Below are 16,280 nucleotides of genomic sequence, written 5' to 3' on the forward strand. Positions count from 1 at the left end.
GGGGGGGGGGGGACTATCTCCAGGAATAGGGAAAGGGGTGGGGGCAGAGAATAAGTTAACTTTTGGGCTTAGTGAGTTCAGGGAGTCTGGCTCTATACATTTCTTCCTTACCCACTGCTCATTAGCTCCATCCCTGGCACTGCCCTCTAAAGGCAACAGAGAATTTCCTAGTGTTGAAAGCAGTGACCTTCTAAAAGCTCTCATCCTAAAACTTTGCCTAGCTTTAGGAGAATCCTCAGCTCTGCTCTTCCCTTGGTAACTTAGGTGATTTTTTACAGGTATTTTGTATGAAACAGCTTTGCTAGGTTATCATCTCTCTATCCTTTAATAAAGGCTTTTGTCCATTGCCCTTTTCGCTTGGCTCGTCTCCCATGTGGGGATTGAAGTTATCTGTGCAGATCACTTGCAGGGCAGCGTTTCTAGCCATAGACTCCCTTGATCCTGGAGCACAGATGCTTCATAAATGTTGGTGAATTGATTAATCAGAAGAATAGTTCAGGGAAGCTGAGATTATTTTCTAATTTATAGTATCCCAGCAGTAGTCAATAAGCATTTGTTTAAAAGCCTGCTATGCCAGGTACAGTGCTAAAGCAGAGGATAAAAATAGGAAAAAGAAATGCATTCCCTGTCTTTAAGGAGCTTACAGTCTGAGGGGGGAAGATAACAACAAAATAGCAGAAGCTAAAATGGGGAGGGGGGGCTGTGTGCCATAGGAGGATAATGGAGGGGTCAGCCAGGTGGAAAGTGAGGAGTTGTCTGAATAAGATCAACCCTCTCTAGGACCAGATTCTGAACAAGATCGTCAATTCTGAAATTCTCTGACCCTCTCTCTCTAGGCTTCATTTTTCCTCATCTTTATGAAGGGCAAGGAGCTGTGATCAGATGCTTTTTTCAAAGTCTAAATTGCTGTAGTCTGTGGATTTTTTTTGTTTGTTTGTTTTCGTGATATATAGAGTATGGGGACTGATTATATAATCTTGTTTTGCCTTAGTAAAGAAATCTCTTAGATTGTTAACTCCTTGACTCTGGTCTCAGACCCATTCAAAACAAAACTATCTGGTGTTTGTAGTTGAATGAATAGAGAACTCATTAAAGATGAAGAAAATTGCCTCAAAAATGAGAGAGCTTAAATTCTTCCTCTTTGCTTCAGTTTCTTTATCTGTAAAATGATGGAGTGGGATCTGTAATCCTTTTTAGCTCTGAAATTCTTTGATTCTTAACTGATGTATCTGCTATCTATAAGTTGCCAAAGAGATTAATGCTTCTATCTCTGTTATACAATTAGAGGATCCTGCAAAATAAATTCAAGGCTTTCTTGCAAGATTTTTGTAAATAAGTCTGAGGATTTTGCATTTTTAAGACACCTACTACATAAACCTTTTTAAAGGAAATACTCACTGGGAAAATTTTATAAAATTATTATACATGCTGGCTGCATACTTCTTTTCAGATATGTCTTAAAGTGGGAAGTTTACTGTAGTCTTGTGAAATGAAAAAATTATTAGCTGGTTCTCATGGAATTTCCCTGTTAATACACGACAAATGAATAGGTTTGTTGTCCTGTTCCCCCCCCCCCCCCCCCCCCCCCCCCCCAGGCACTGACACTAACAGAGACTACACAGGCTTACTGTGAATGTGATACATAAAGTTTATGTGTTTGGTCAACTCTGTTTAGATCAGGGGTTCTTAACTTTTTTTATGTCCTGGGTCCCTTTGGTGTGGTCAGTCTGGTAAAGCCTATGGACCCCTTCTGAGAAGATGGTTTTTAAATGCATAAAATAAAACATAGAATTACAAAGGAAACCAATTATAATGAAATAGTTTTCAAATTTTTTTTAAAAAACACCCGAGTTCATGGGACCCCAGATTAAGAACTCCTGACTAGATGGATGCATTCTCCCCTTCAGTGAGCATAAAGATTAGTGCTCCTGTGTTTAGCTATTTGATGTTTTTATGAAAAGAAAGTAATGTGTTTTTTCCTCTTCTTTCTCTAGGTTTAACTATAGATCAACTCATCATCTTGCATCCCATGGGTTCTATGAATTTTTGAATTGGTTTGATGAAAGAGCATGGTATCCACTAGGAAGAATAGTAGGTGGGACTGTAAGTATATAAGATAAAAATTTTTTTCTTTTTTTTTTTTAAAGCAATTGGGGTTAAGTAACTTGCTCAAGGTTACACGGCCAGTTATTTCTGGGTGTGGTGCTAAGTATCTGAGCCCGGATTTGATCCCCAGGTCATCCTGACACTGGGGCCAGTGCTCTTACTTGCTGTGCTACCTGGCCGCCCCTAAAATTTTTGTTAAGTTTCATAAATTAGTTAGTAATTATTTTATTAAATCTACCTTTTGGGAAAGTATGGTACTTGAAGGTTGTTTGCATCACAAATATTGGGGGGGGGGTCGGTGATGTAGTTTGTTGATTGTATTAGCCTTATATTCCTGTGTTTTAATTTCCTTCTCTTCCCTTCTTTTGGGTTTCTGTATTACTTCCTAGTATTTCTAGTATGATGTCGTTGAGGAAAATATATATAGTGGAAATTTGCCTTTGTGGCTTATTGGAAGCAGCTTTCTTGAAAAACTTAACTGGAAGGAAGCAGATGTAACATTTTTTAATTTCTGTTCTTTATTACTGTAATTGAGAATTGACCACTCATTCAGAAGGTGTCTGTTATTGCGTTTTACTGTATAGGAGTAATGAGGGAAATGCTATAGCCCCAGCCACCTAAATTTTAGCAGATCTTTTAGCAAAGAGTCAAATATTTCATTTGGCCCTGCAGCAGTGTCTGGAGAGTGTCAGCGGCTGCGAGTGTACCATGAGCCACCTGGGCTTCCTGATTCCAGGTCCAGCATGTGCTGCCTTAAAGTTTTTTGTTTTTGTTTTTAACTTGAATAATTTGACATATTTTGAAAAATTAAAAACAAAAACAAAAAGCCCTGAGGCATCACATGCTAGACCTGGAATCAGGAAGACCTGAATTTAGAGCCAGCCCCATGCACTTGCTAGCTGTATGACCCTGGGTAATTTCACTTAACCTCTGTTGGCTTCAGTTTCCTTAACTATAAGTTGGGGATAATAATAGTACTACTTCCCTGAGTTGTTGTGAACATAAAATAAGATAATAATTGTAAAGTATTTTGTAAACCTTAAAGTGTTATAGAAATGTTAACTATTATCAGTTTTAAAAGCCAAGTTGTATAGAATGGAGATTTATGATTTCATATACAGGCTTCTTTGTGTTTTGCTGTGTATATCAAAAAACTTTTAAAAGTTCAAAACAATAGAATAAAAATACAGAAATACATTCATATGTAGTTGTTTTGTGTTTTTGTTTTTTTACTCCTAGCTTTTTTAGCAGTTTTGTTACTTATTTGGCTTAATTGGATTTTTTTTCTTCCCTAGGTCTACCCAGGGTTGATGGTGACCGCTGGCCTTATACATTGGATTTTAAATATGCTGAATATAACTGTTCACATAAGAGATGTGTGTGTGTTTCTGGCACCAATTTTTAGCGGCCTTACATCTATTTCTACTTTCCTGCTCACCAGAGAACTCTGGAACCAAGGAGCGGGGCTGTTAGCAGCCTGCTTCATTGCCATCGTGCCAGGCTACATCTCTCGGTCAGTAGCTGGGTCCTTTGATAATGAAGGCATAGCCATTTTTGCCCTGCAGTTCACGTACTACTTATGGGTAAGTGATCACCGATGCTCTTGCTTTGTGCCCACAAGCCCTGTCTCTAGGCAGTTACTGAGGAATGCTCAGAAGGAGAAAGTGGTGTGTTGGTGCTTTGGGCTCTACCAGCATCTCAGCTGATGACAGGCCACGAAGAGGGTCTACAGTCAGATGGACACTGAGCCAGGGACTCAGAACACAAACTCCAGATCATTTTCTTGAAACTAGCACTGCTTATTTTGCTTTTAGCCTAGAATAGTTATTGAAGTGAAGTTGATCTCTTAGGTTTTCTAGCATTCCAAGTAATGATGTTAAGTTAGGATTATTTAGTAGTTACTCTCCATGGTATTTATCTTTTATTATATAATCTTTACATAGAATGACCTGCATAAAATGCCTTTTCAGAAATAGAAGTCTCTGTAAAAGACTTACAATTCTTGGTTTCAATCCTTGTATACATGTACTAAAATGTTTCTGTAGTTAACTATGAAAGAATGGCATTTTTAAAAATGGTTATTTTGTCCATTTACTAAAGTAGTTTATTGGATGTTTGTGGTGGGCTAACAAATGTAGGACTAAATCAGCCATTGCCAATATTCAGTCAGTGTTTTTTCAGCCTTCTGTGTGCCAGCCACTGCACTTTGTGTTGGAGATACAAAAAGAGGTCAGAGCCAGACACTTTGTGTCCAAGAGCTCACCAGGAGCCTCTGGGCTGGGCCTGGATGATCACATCAGAAAAGTCCAGCTGTTGATGTGCCAGTCCTCCCCTGGCTTCTCCAATGTCCAGCACTGCTCCTCTGCCTGCACGTGCCAGTCCTCCAGGAGTGGCCTGCTTGCCAGGCCTTGCCCTTCGCCCTCAGTCTCCTGGTCATCTGCATGCCTTAGCCCTGGCTGTTCCCTGTGCTGGGAATATTCCCTTTCCTCACCTCAGTCTCCAGGACCCAAGGGCTGCCTTCATCAGGAGGCCTCAGCAGTGCATGTGCCTCATGCATACCACGTAAGCTCCTTGAGGGCAGGCTTTTGTGTTAACACAGCTCAGGACCTCTCACATAAGTCTGGGGTTATTGCCAAGCTCTGTAATTTCTGTTAAACACTTACTTATAAACACGTTTTGTGAGAGTAAAACAAAACTTTTAGGTGTTAAATGAACAGATACCGCTCCCCTTCCTCCCCCCCCCCCCCGGCAACACCCACACAATAATTTTGAGTTTAGAAAGTTTTGTTCTGACGATTTCATTGTGTCTTTGGAGGTTCCACAGTTGTCACTAGAGAGACCACGGTGGGGTGAATCTAGATGTGGAAGAGGAACACTGTTCAAGGGTGTCATAGAAAAGAGTTTTCAGAGTTGTATGCATATTATTGGCTTCTTAAATTTTACACACACGTTGGGCAGACAGAGAGTTGTTTTAAATACTCCCCTCTCTATCAGCCCAGAAGTGCTGGTTTTGCTGTTGCCAGCCGATGCTGCCATCCAGCGGTGGGGAACCTGTGGCCTTGAGCTCACATGTGGCCTTCTAGGTTAGATCCTCGGGTGCAGCCTTTTGAGCAAGTCCAAGTTTTACAGAACATATCTTTTATTAAGGGGATTTGTTCTGTGAAGTTTGGAATCAGTCAGAGGGCCACGCTTGAGGACTGAAAGGGTCACATGTGGCCTCGAGACCACAGGTTCCCCACCCCCAGCATAGCAGTATTGAAATTTGAATTACATTTTTCTCAATTGGTGTTGAAGAGCAGTATTTCCTGGTGAGAGTGATTTGGTGGTTAAAAGTGCTTGTCTTAAGGGAAAACATGGTAGTTCTTTTCTATAGCAACATCTGTGTCAGTTGTCACACATTTCTTTGTAATATACACTGCCAACCAGGTCATTGGATGTGGTCTTAATCCAGACCGAGGTGATTATGGATGGGTTTTTTTTTAGTTAGTTCTGAAGTAATTGCAAGAGGTATTGCCTGTGGTATTCAGAAGTGATGTGTTGAATACTCATAGGGCTTGGGAGTTTGTTTGGAAAACTTGTCCATTAGGGGGCTATAGCCCTGAACTTGCTGTAAGGGCCTATGAATCCTTCTGTTCCTTGGTCCCTCTTCCTCAGTCACTGCTTAGGGAAAAAAATGTCTCTGATGACAGTAAGACTGATGGGCATCTGAGTCCTCTATGGGAGGGGATGCTTCAGAGGTGGATACTTCCCCTCAGAACTTGAGCTTGGCATCAGAGTTTAGAGCTAGGGGCTCACATGTGGTCAGACTGCTTTGGTTTGTATTATATGAGCATGAGCACTGCATTCGTTTCACACTCAAGCTCAGCAGTGACTGGATCAAGTTACTACCAAGTGTCAGCTTCAGATAGCCAGGTGTCATTCTCCTCCCACTTCTCTAAGACTTTCTAGAAGGATGAAGCTTGTTTTTTCAAACTGGACGTGGTAAAATTTATAGGAGTTCTAACCTCCCTTTGAGGGTTCCATTTTAGGAAGTTTTTCCCTGTTTGCCAGTCCATAAATTCCTGACAAATCCCACCGGTGGCAATTTGGCATGGTAGTCATTGTGGCTGAGGGCCTGAAACACTAGCCGGTGTGTGTACCAGACAACTAAAAATATTTTTGAAATTAAAAGAAAAAAAGGTCCAGAATTAATTCATTAATTGAGATTGTCTCCTTACCCAGTTCACTCTGGAAGTGCATTGGCTACTTCATTTTTCCCAGCTGGGCCATTGGCCTCTTGGGCAACCTGGTGGCCCTCCATTCTGGACACCTGATTGGCTTTCACCTTAGGGAAGCTCAGAAAGTCTGAATTCACGCAGCCCCTGCCTCAGCCTTCCCAGAAGCCACGATTAGAAGCTGAGTTCACAGAGGCAGCCGGCTGCTTGGTGGCAGACCCAGGCTGGGGCCTGTTCTTCCCCTTCTGGCAGGCAGCCTTTAGGTCCAGCTTCAGGCAGTGGGGAAAAGCTGGGAGAAGCTGACTTCTTGAAGAAAATGTAGTACATGTATTTGAGTAAGGACCAAGCACACTGTCAGAAATTTAGTGGTCAAATGGTAACAGCTTAGATGTTCAAATCACAAAAATAAGGTTTTTACTTGTATATTTTAGGTACTCCTTGTTTTTTATTTTTAAAATGTATTATCAGATAGATCTGCAGCCACTGATGTTTGTTTGGTTCTTCCACTGTCATATTTTCTGTGTTTTCTACAGAGAAGTTAACTAACTAGTTAATGCAGGAAACAAATTTGTATAGCTAATGTTTAAGTTTGGGTTTAGCTGAAGTGACACAGTGAAATTATCTAGCCTTCTAAGTGGTATTTCACTGTCTGATCACCGCTTCCTTTATTGTATGTAAAAGTTCTTTGGTTTCTCTTAATGTAAATATAATCTTAGTATTCAATTATGGTGGAAGCGGTACTAAACAAATAATTTAGTCTATGCTGTAGCCTCTGTGACCGTGTTGTATACCATGTCCATGGAGGAAGAAATTAAAACAAACACCAAGGCCCAAGTGACTTTATTCTGTTGTATTTTGTTATCTAATAGCCAAGGAGGTGGGTTCTACTCGCTGGGAAGCATGTACCTTCTTGTATTTAGTTAAGAGCTGTGTTTATAAGATGTTGACTCTTCTGGTTGTGCCCTTAATCACAATTTTTGTCTCTTTTACCACTTTTATCACCTCCATTTTCTCTTTTGATCTCAATCTCAATTCTCTGATTATTTCTGTAGTCTTTGTTTCTACTGGCTCTTTGTCTTCTGCCTATTAACATGCACAGATGTTATTGAATAAAACCTGCAGGTTGGCCTACTGTCCCATTATCTTTTTTTCTATAGATCGGCTTTCTTTATTTCCTCACCACTTCTAACTGGTGTTTAAATTGTACCTATTCTTTAAGAAGACCAGTAACTTTTTCTTAATCCTCATACTTTTTTTTTAAGCAATCGGGATTAAGTAACTTGCTCAAGGCTACACGGCCAGTTATTTCTGGGTGTGGTGCTAAGTATCTGAGCCCAGATTTGATCTCCAGGTCATCCCGACACTGGAACCGGTGCTCTTACTTGCTGAGCCACCATACTTCTTGACCTCTTTTTCAGTTTTAATTCTGTAGATGAATGTTCTCAAAGTATGGTCCAAGGATCCCTGTAAATCCTTGAGATACCTTTAAGGGGATCTGAGAAGACAAAACTGTACGATGTTACTGAGATGTTGTCATTTCTAATGTAGTACATATCAGTGACATAACTCACATAAACCAGAGCTCTTTGGGATTCTTAATTTTGAAGAGTGTAAAAGATGGCTTTAGATCAAAAAGTTTGAGAACTGCTGTTATAAATCATCCCCTTCCCCTTCTTCTCTTGGTACTAGATCTGATTATCCTTAATTCCCCCAAATCTGTGTCTTTGGACATTTTTGTCTCACCTCCCCTTTCCCTTGTTTTATTATTCATTCTTACGGCTTCAGCTGTCCCTTCTCCAGAGATATCAGTGCTGAATCTATAGCTTTGACCTTTCTCCAAAGTGCCAGTTTTGCACATCTCATTTGCTACTAAGTTTTCCCACTTGAAACTCAACAGATCTAATCCTGATTCATCTGCAGAGCCAAAGCCAGCACTGCTCCCGATTTCCCTTCTCTTCATAGCATCCCCAGTCCGGAATCATCACTGGCTAACTCCTCCATAACTCTTCACATCCAACCATTTCACTGTGTCCCATAGCTTCTCCTTTTTGCAGTGTCACTTGCATTGATTAGTTTTTTTCTGTTGGCCTCACCAACTCAAACCCGTTCTAGCCCTTGTCTCACATCTGATTGTGGGAGTATCTTGTTTCCTTTTCCATATAGTCTCTAATTCATTCCATCATTCACAGTACTATGCGTTTTAGTTTTGCTAAAGGACCACTTTGATCACATAACTTCCCAGCTTAGAAATCTTCTACTGCCTCTTCTGAGGAAATGAAGCTCTTTGACCTGGCATTCAGGATGCTCAGGGACCCACCACGATGGCCAAGCTTTTCAACCTTACCTTTTGCCTTCTATGAGCTCTCTATTTGTATCAGGTGGATTGAGCCAGTGTTGCTCTGTCCATAATCTCATGGCCTCACCACATCTTACCCCTCTATCAAGACCCACCTTAAGTCCTTTTTGGAAGCTTTCCAACTTTGCCTCTTCACTTGGACTCAACCAGAGCCTTCTGCCCAGTGAAAGCTGTGAATGATGTCTCCTTTGGGTCTCCTTTTTTTAGTTGCTTTTGTATGTGAACTTTGATTTTTAGTCACAACCGTTTGGGTTTACTGTGAGTGAGTGAGTGATGGAAGATAGTGGTCTAAACTTGATTTGTGCCAAACTGCTTTCCCATTTTCCCACCAGTTCTTGTCGTCCCTCCCCACCCCCCAAAAAAGAAAGTTCTACTACTAGTAGTTAGTGATTTGGATCATCAAACACTGGACTGCTGATTTTTACTTGCTCTCATTTCTTGCTTCTCTACAATGTTTCTCAGATTACTTGAGGTAAAGCAGATGGTTAAATTTATTGACTTAATAAACTTTACTACCTTTGCTATAATCATTTTTCATGATTTAGCAGTGAGTTCGAGTTCACAAGATTTTGACATATTCCTTAATTCTCCATCATGAAATCAGACTTTTATCACATTTGTGCCAGAGTCCATTTTCCCAAGATTTGCCTTGATTTAAGCCATAAGTTTTCCAAGGGCTTCAAATTAAGCATTATTGATATTTTGGATAAATTTCTTAACCTTTTCTGGTCTGTGAGATTGTTGCAGTATTGTTATCTGAGTTTGGGAATTTCTGTAATTCTCCTGGAGGCCTTTGGTGCAGTAGATAGAGCACGGGGCCTGGAGTCTGGAAGACCCAAGTTCAAATGCGGCCTTAGACATTTACCACCTGCGTAACCCTAGGCAAGTCACTGAACCTCTGCCTGCCTCAGTGTCCTCTGCTGTAAACTGAGGATAATAAAGTACATACCTCCCAGGGTTATTATGAGGGTCAAATGAAGTAATATTTGAAATTTCTTTCAAATGGTGCCTGACATGTGTAGTAGGTTATAGATGATTGTTCCCTTCCCTTCTAGTTCTAGACAATTATACTTCTTAGTATATCAGTATTAATGCATTTTTCAGAGCTCGTCATTGGGGGTGAGACTTACTGGCTCATTGGAAGTGAAAGATCCCTAAAACATTTTGGGGGAAAGGGATGCTTTACCTTTGAAGATGCCACAATCTTATGGTTTCAGTATAGTTTTAATTGAAAAAAGTGAATCTCATCACTAACCTTTTTCCAACCTTCCATTCTCTAGACTTTGTATTGTCTTGCCCGTGATAAGAATTGTTTCTTCACAGGGACTGTTAGCAGTTGTTATTGTTGTTTTTAACTGGTCTTACCCATTTCCTTCAACTTGAAGCCTACAAACACGCACTAGAAGATTCAGTAACAGCCCAGCAGGCTCAGCTTCCCTCTGAGAACCTCATCAGATAGCCTTACTGAAGGAGTACGTCTGCTCTTGTTCTCGTTCAGTTCTCCATCATATTTAACTGCAGACTTTGTGGGCTTTTGAATAATCCTGAAAACATGTGGCCACCCCATGCCAACAGCAACTGCAATGTCTTTCAGTCATTGAAATGGACTTTTTAAGAGCTATAGCTTCTGCCTGTTTCCTAGGAGTAATAGCCATTCTTAAAAACCATGGAATTGAAAATACACCAAGACAACATTGGAACACGTGTATGTGGCCCAGTATCCTGCACTAATGGTGGGGAAGCCAACCCAAAGCGGTGGCCAGGCCTTATATTGATGTCACAAAGAGAAACTGTACTTAGTGTGTTCTCTTCTTCCCTTGAGACCATAGATCTTTTATTCTTTCAAAATGTAATTTACTGAAATATGCCCTTGACAATCTCTTTGGCATAACACTAAATCTGTACATTTAGTTAGTGTTTTTATGTTGGTATGGCCCAGTGACTGATTCTTGCTTTACTTTTGTGTAGAATGTAGTCATATAAATCTTGCATTCATGCATGGTAGGTTAACACCCACCTTATTTTTCCCTTTTGACGCATGGTGTTTTTGCTAATATTGTATATAAATGCTAGTAATTCTTTAGATTTTTCGTATATCAAGCTATTTTATTATAGATCATTTTATTCATTTTCTTTGCTCATTCGCTGGAGTTTTCTAAGCACACCATCATGTTATCTTCAAGTAAAATTAATTTTGTCTGTCAGTGTTTTATACTTCTAATATTTTTTTCTTACTATTCACATTTCTGAATGGCATCTAATAATATGTTATCATTTAAATGCCTTGTCTGTTTTGCAAGGACAAATTAAATTCTACTTAGCGTAAATCACTTCTGGCAGGAAAGTGCCCCAAATAAAGGCTGTATGTGCAAGGAGGGGAGAGGAAGGGCAGCATGCATGAATAAATATAGCTTATATTTAAACTGGAATAGATAAAAATAAACTAAATTCCTCTTTAATCCTTTTCTGTTTTGGTTATTTATACTGCTGTTAGCATTTACATACTGCCCACTATGCAAATGTTAGGTTCTTTAGCTTTCTAGTGAAGATGAACTTTTTTGGGAGTAAGGATTTAAGATATTTCTGTTCTTCAAATATTGATGACAGGGTATTAAGCTGACTTTTTCTGATGAAAACATCTCTTTAAAATGCTGTTAGATGAGACCTTTCCAAGAAGACTAGAAAGGTATAGGATATACTGGCACAGGGAGATGGCCTAATCAAAGGTAGCTGGGTCTTTCACTATTAGTTTACCTTTCTCCAAATTGTAATACTTATTTGACAGGGTCTAGCAATTTAAATATTTAGCATGCAGTAGTAAAGATCACTAAGTCAGAATGGATGATGAATGCAAAAGGAATAAAGAGTTTCAAGTGATAGAACTGCCAGTAATTCCAACGTGCATTTTAGTACTTCATGTGTCTTTTAGAAATTAGAAAACTGTATCACTCTTTTCTCAGAACTCCAATTAAATTTGAATTGAAGCTTCCTAAGAAAATTCATGGGCACTAAACTCTCAGTAATAATGTTATATTTTAAACTCAGAGAACATTTATTAACATGTCATTTTTCTAAGCCTCTTTAATTCAGTAATTTTTAACTTCAAAATACAGGCATGAAGATTACTTCATTTTTCATGTTCATTGCTCTCTAGCTTTTCTTCTTTGCTGTATCAGTGTTCATTACCCAGAAGTTTTCCATTGATTTCTTTCAGTTCTAACTAAAAATATGAATTTAGACTAAATTTCAAAGAAATACTAAAAATATTTACTGTCTTAGATATATTTTTCCTGGACTACAAAATATAGCTAAAGCTACATTATTGCATATTTCTTGGAAAGATAACCAGTTATACAAAATAATTTGTTGTATTCACAAGGCTGAATTGGATATAGTCAATACTTGACAGGATTGTGGGCTATTTTATTTTATAAGGTTCTTGATTTGTAGCATTTTGTGTATTTTATCTTCCCAGAACTTTGCTAGAGGGATCCACGTTTAACCTTAATTAATTGCACCTAGATCTTATATGTAACAAAATCCTGATGTTCTGGGGTCCCCAGAGTCTGCCAAGTAAGCACAAGTGAAAGGATGAAGCTCCTCTCCAAACCTCCCTCCCTCCAAAACCAATCCTGTGAAACTTGAAAATGAAAACTAGCACCATCTCAGGAGAAGATCTGGAAGTGGCTGGAGAGGGTCCGCAGGCAGGCAGGAAGATGCAGAGGAGAAGGCGGCCTCGGCGGCCTCTTCTACTGAAGCGCCTCCTGGGCCTAGTCACTTCTTCTGGCACATTCATCCTGAAGGGCTTCCTCTTCATCACTGCTCCCCGGGATGATATTTCACAGTCCACTTTAGTCACAGCTTGTTCAGCTCCTTCCTTTTGTTACAAGTAGTGGGAAGTATCACTGCCCTTCTTGTTCTTAGACTTTCCAGGAACTTTTGGTTTCTCTTTCTGGTTTGAATTTCAATGTGTCAGTCCCCAACCTTTTGTAGAGTTGTACTGTCTGTAAATGGCATTTCAGTGCCTAGTCATAATAGTCTTTATCACTTGTTAGAGCAAGAGTTTTCATTCTGCTTCCCATCATTTAAGTTTTGTTTTAAACAGTTTTATTACAAGTAATTATTTATTATAGTTTCCAATTTGTTGAAATTTTATTTATAGGTTACATACGGGTAAATCTCATAAGAGTTTTTACCTGTAAGTTAGAATGTTGTAAAATTCTGTTATATTAAAGCCCATTCCTAGAAATTGAATTCTGTAACATTGTGCAGTAATAAATTACAAACATGAGAAAGGACTTGCATGATCTGATGGTGAGAGTAAAGTAAGCAGAATCAGGACACGTTGAAAGAGTTTTTTGAATGTCGTGTGACTGTACCAGGTGCAGCTTCATTGGGGCAGAGCAGTAAAGATGGGCCTTTCGTGGGGCAGCCGGCCATCTCAGAAGCCTCTGACCCGTGTTTGCACCAAGACCAGCCCAAAGAAGTACTAGCAGTGCCTTGGGCCAGGACCCTCCTGCCATATCAAACCAGCACATATTTTAATGCATGGTGGCTCCAATTCCAATAAAAAGAAATTCTTAGGATATAGTAAGGGAAAGAAGGAGGCCATCTAGTCCAACCTCTTCATTTTATAGAGGAGGAAACAGTCTGAGAATTGAGTGACTGGACCATAGGGGAAGGAGGGAAGAACCGTTTCTATAGCGCCTACTGTGTGCCAGACCTTGTGCTCAGTGCTTTATAGCTATCATTTGATCCTCACAACAACCCTGGGAGGTAATCACTGTGATTATCCCCATTTTACAGATGAGGAAATGGAGGCAGACAGAGGTTGAGTGACTTGTCCAGGGCCACACAGCTAGGAAGGGTCTGAGACTGGATTTGCACTCAGGTCTTCTGGACTCCAGGCATGGCCCTCTGGCACCCCCTAGCAGACCATAGTCACAGTCTAGTAAAATCAGAGGCAGCATTTGCACCCATATTTTCAAGATAGGTGTTAATCTACTCGCCTTTCAAGTAGAAAGGCTTGAGAATAGTAGAAGAATTTTGCTACTTAAAGCAGGATCAGAGGACAAAGGCTGGCCCTTGCTGCAGACATTGCACAGTGGCATCTTCTGTCGCTTACTCTCCTCCCTCCCCCTTTCTCTCTGTTACTGCCTGAAAGTGCAGGCCCCTCATGGGCCCGGGGCCAGGAATGCTCGGCACAGAGGCTTCAGACAGATGACCACGTTTTCCCCACATGGGCTGGTTTGTCCACCTTGAGGCAGGGTCCCTCCCCTCCACCAAGCTGACCATCTCAGTGTGGCCTCACCCAGCAGTCCCTGGGGTGCCCTGGCCATCCCAGTGCTGGACCCACATGTGAAATGGCATTACAGATCAGATCCCCCTGTTTTGTTTTCTTTTAATCTTCCTCATCCAGCTAAAACCACTTTTCTTCATCAGTAGGATCAGTCCTAGTGTGTTAGAAAGAACCCTCATATTAAGATATGGCCATTTCCTCCTTGTAAAATGGGGAAAATATTGAATTGCTTTGTAAATTTTAAAACTGACTCTTGGTCTATTATTTTATAATGAAAACAATCCTTATTCTGCCCATTTTTCTTGAAAACATTTAAAACCTGTACCATCCTCCATTGACACTTTCACTTTGGACCCTTTGAGTTCTCTGTTCTCTGGCCCCTCTGAGGCCCGAGCAGCCATTTGTCCCATCGCCCTGACTGAGGGGCCTGATTTCCTTCAGAGGCAGTAGGTCATTGCCTCTTGGGGTTCTGCTGTTCAAAAAGGGTTTTTTTCCTTTTAGTGAATTTTTTTTCCTACTGAACAGAGTCCCAGGAGTTTGTAACCATGGAATGTTGGTTACTCAGAGTGAAGATTTTATGGGCAGAGAACAGAGCATTCTTAGCAATCAGATCACGGTGTATGACTACTTTCCTGGAGCTTTATAGCAAGCCCAGGGCACCTGGTCCTGTTTGATGGGCACTGTCCTGTGGCTTGTCATTTACACACTCCTGGGGGTGGTGCCACTCAGCTACCCTCAGCAAACAGGACCGGCCTCATGAGCCAAGTGGGCAACATCCCATTGTGAGGCTTTGGCCTGAGAGCCTTTTCCATCGTGGCTGGGCTGGGGCTGGCCAAAACTTGGTCTCCAATAACATAGCTTTAGGGAGTTGGTCTTCTTCATATTGGGATGAGTCATGAGAAGAGAGCTTTGACAGGAATTGAGGCATTGTAGATCGTCCTTAGAGGCTGTCGAATTCCATCTGATTGACAGCCCTCTTCATCATCCTCAGCATGTGGCCACTTGGCCTTTTGGAGGAGACCTCTAGCGAGAGGGGAACCTGCTCTTTCCCAGACCAACCCAGTTGGCTTTTGTCTAGTACCTGTTAGAAAATGTTCCCATATTTTAATTAGGTCTTCTGTGTCCAAGCAGGATAAGCAATCATACAAGCAGAGCTGGAAGGAAACTCAGACATGATCTAGGCCAGGTTGCTCATTTTACCAATGAAGCTGAGGTCTGGAGAGGTTGTCAGGACCTCGTTCAAGGTCACACACAGTTCCTGAGGTGAGGATTGAAACTGGGCTCTCCCTCCAAATCCAACTCCATCTTCTGTTGGATTAATTTCCTCTTCTGAATGGGAACCCTCCTCCCCCCACCCCACCCCCACCCCCGCTTGTTTCTTACTGGTCAAACAGACACAGTTTCTTCCACCCTAGATTTGCTGGAAGTTATCTTTCAGTTCATTGTAATGGAATTTTACCATTTATTTCCAAGTGGTAACTTATTTTATGATCATCTTCACAGAAAACCTTTACAGATATATGTTATATAGTGACCAGGTGTAGCAGCAAGCACCCTAGCATACCCAGGAGGGCTGCTAGCACAGGTTTTTGATCTGTTTTTCTAAAGGAAAGCAACTTTAAAGGGGTCAGCAATCTTATTTTAATTACATACATACATATATAAAAATTAAATATATATACTATAGATATATAACATATATATTATATATAATATCATTTACTTAGTTTAGGAGAAAAGGTCAGCACCCTGAACTTCAGAGAAAATGCAAACAAGTTATGAGCAAGAAAAAAAAAAACAAAATAACACAAATCAGCAAGCAGGGCTTCTATCTATCTGACCAAAGCTACACATACCAGAGAGAGAAGAAGCAACATCTGGGTTTTCAAAGACGGGGGCAGGGGGGAAGCGGGGTTCAATGGCTACCCAAAGTCTCATCTGGCCAAATCACACAACTCTTCCCATAAGTGAGCCCCCCCAAAGCTCACCTCAGAGTATGTATACACTTTTTCAGGGTCAGAGGACATCACAATCTTAATGACCCACTGCTTAATTACCAAGTAACAAAAGGTGTTAACTTTCCTGCAAAGATAAGCTTCCCCCCAATCAAGCCCCTCCTTTTAGGTTCCACTTGAGGCCCAGGGGCAGGGAAGATTTTCAAATTCCCTTACCATTACACCATTCCCTTATCTTACCATTCAGAAGAGTCTCTGGTTTCAAATATCTGTTCCCTGGAAATAGTGTTTCATTGTGACTTTTACTACTGCAAGCATCTCTCTGGATGTAATTATTCTGATTGGGGGTG

The 16,280-nt window shown here is 40.7% G+C and overlaps 1 protein-coding gene across 1 annotated transcript in view; it reads left to right on the plus strand.

The window, feature by feature from the left end:
- Positions 1 to 16,280, plus strand: part of STT3B (STT3 oligosaccharyltransferase complex catalytic subunit B) — a 102,726-nt gene that overhangs the window by 42,791 nt on the left and 43,655 nt on the right. Inside the window, exons 2-3 of the mRNA XM_069088571.1 lie at positions 1,995 to 2,103; positions 3,402 to 3,689. Coding sequence (XP_068944672.1) covers positions 1,995 to 2,103; positions 3,402 to 3,689 — 397 coding nt within the window. The remainder of the gene's footprint in view (positions 1 to 1,994; positions 2,104 to 3,401; positions 3,690 to 16,280) is intronic.

The sequence above is a fragment of the Petaurus breviceps genome, unplaced genomic scaffold (genome assembly GCF_028583685.1).
Source record: "Petaurus breviceps papuanus isolate PSGF00001 unplaced genomic scaffold, PetGlider_PUasm1.0 185, whole genome shotgun sequence".
Classification (NCBI taxonomy): Eukaryota; Metazoa; Chordata; class Mammalia; order Diprotodontia; family Petauridae; genus Petaurus; species Petaurus breviceps.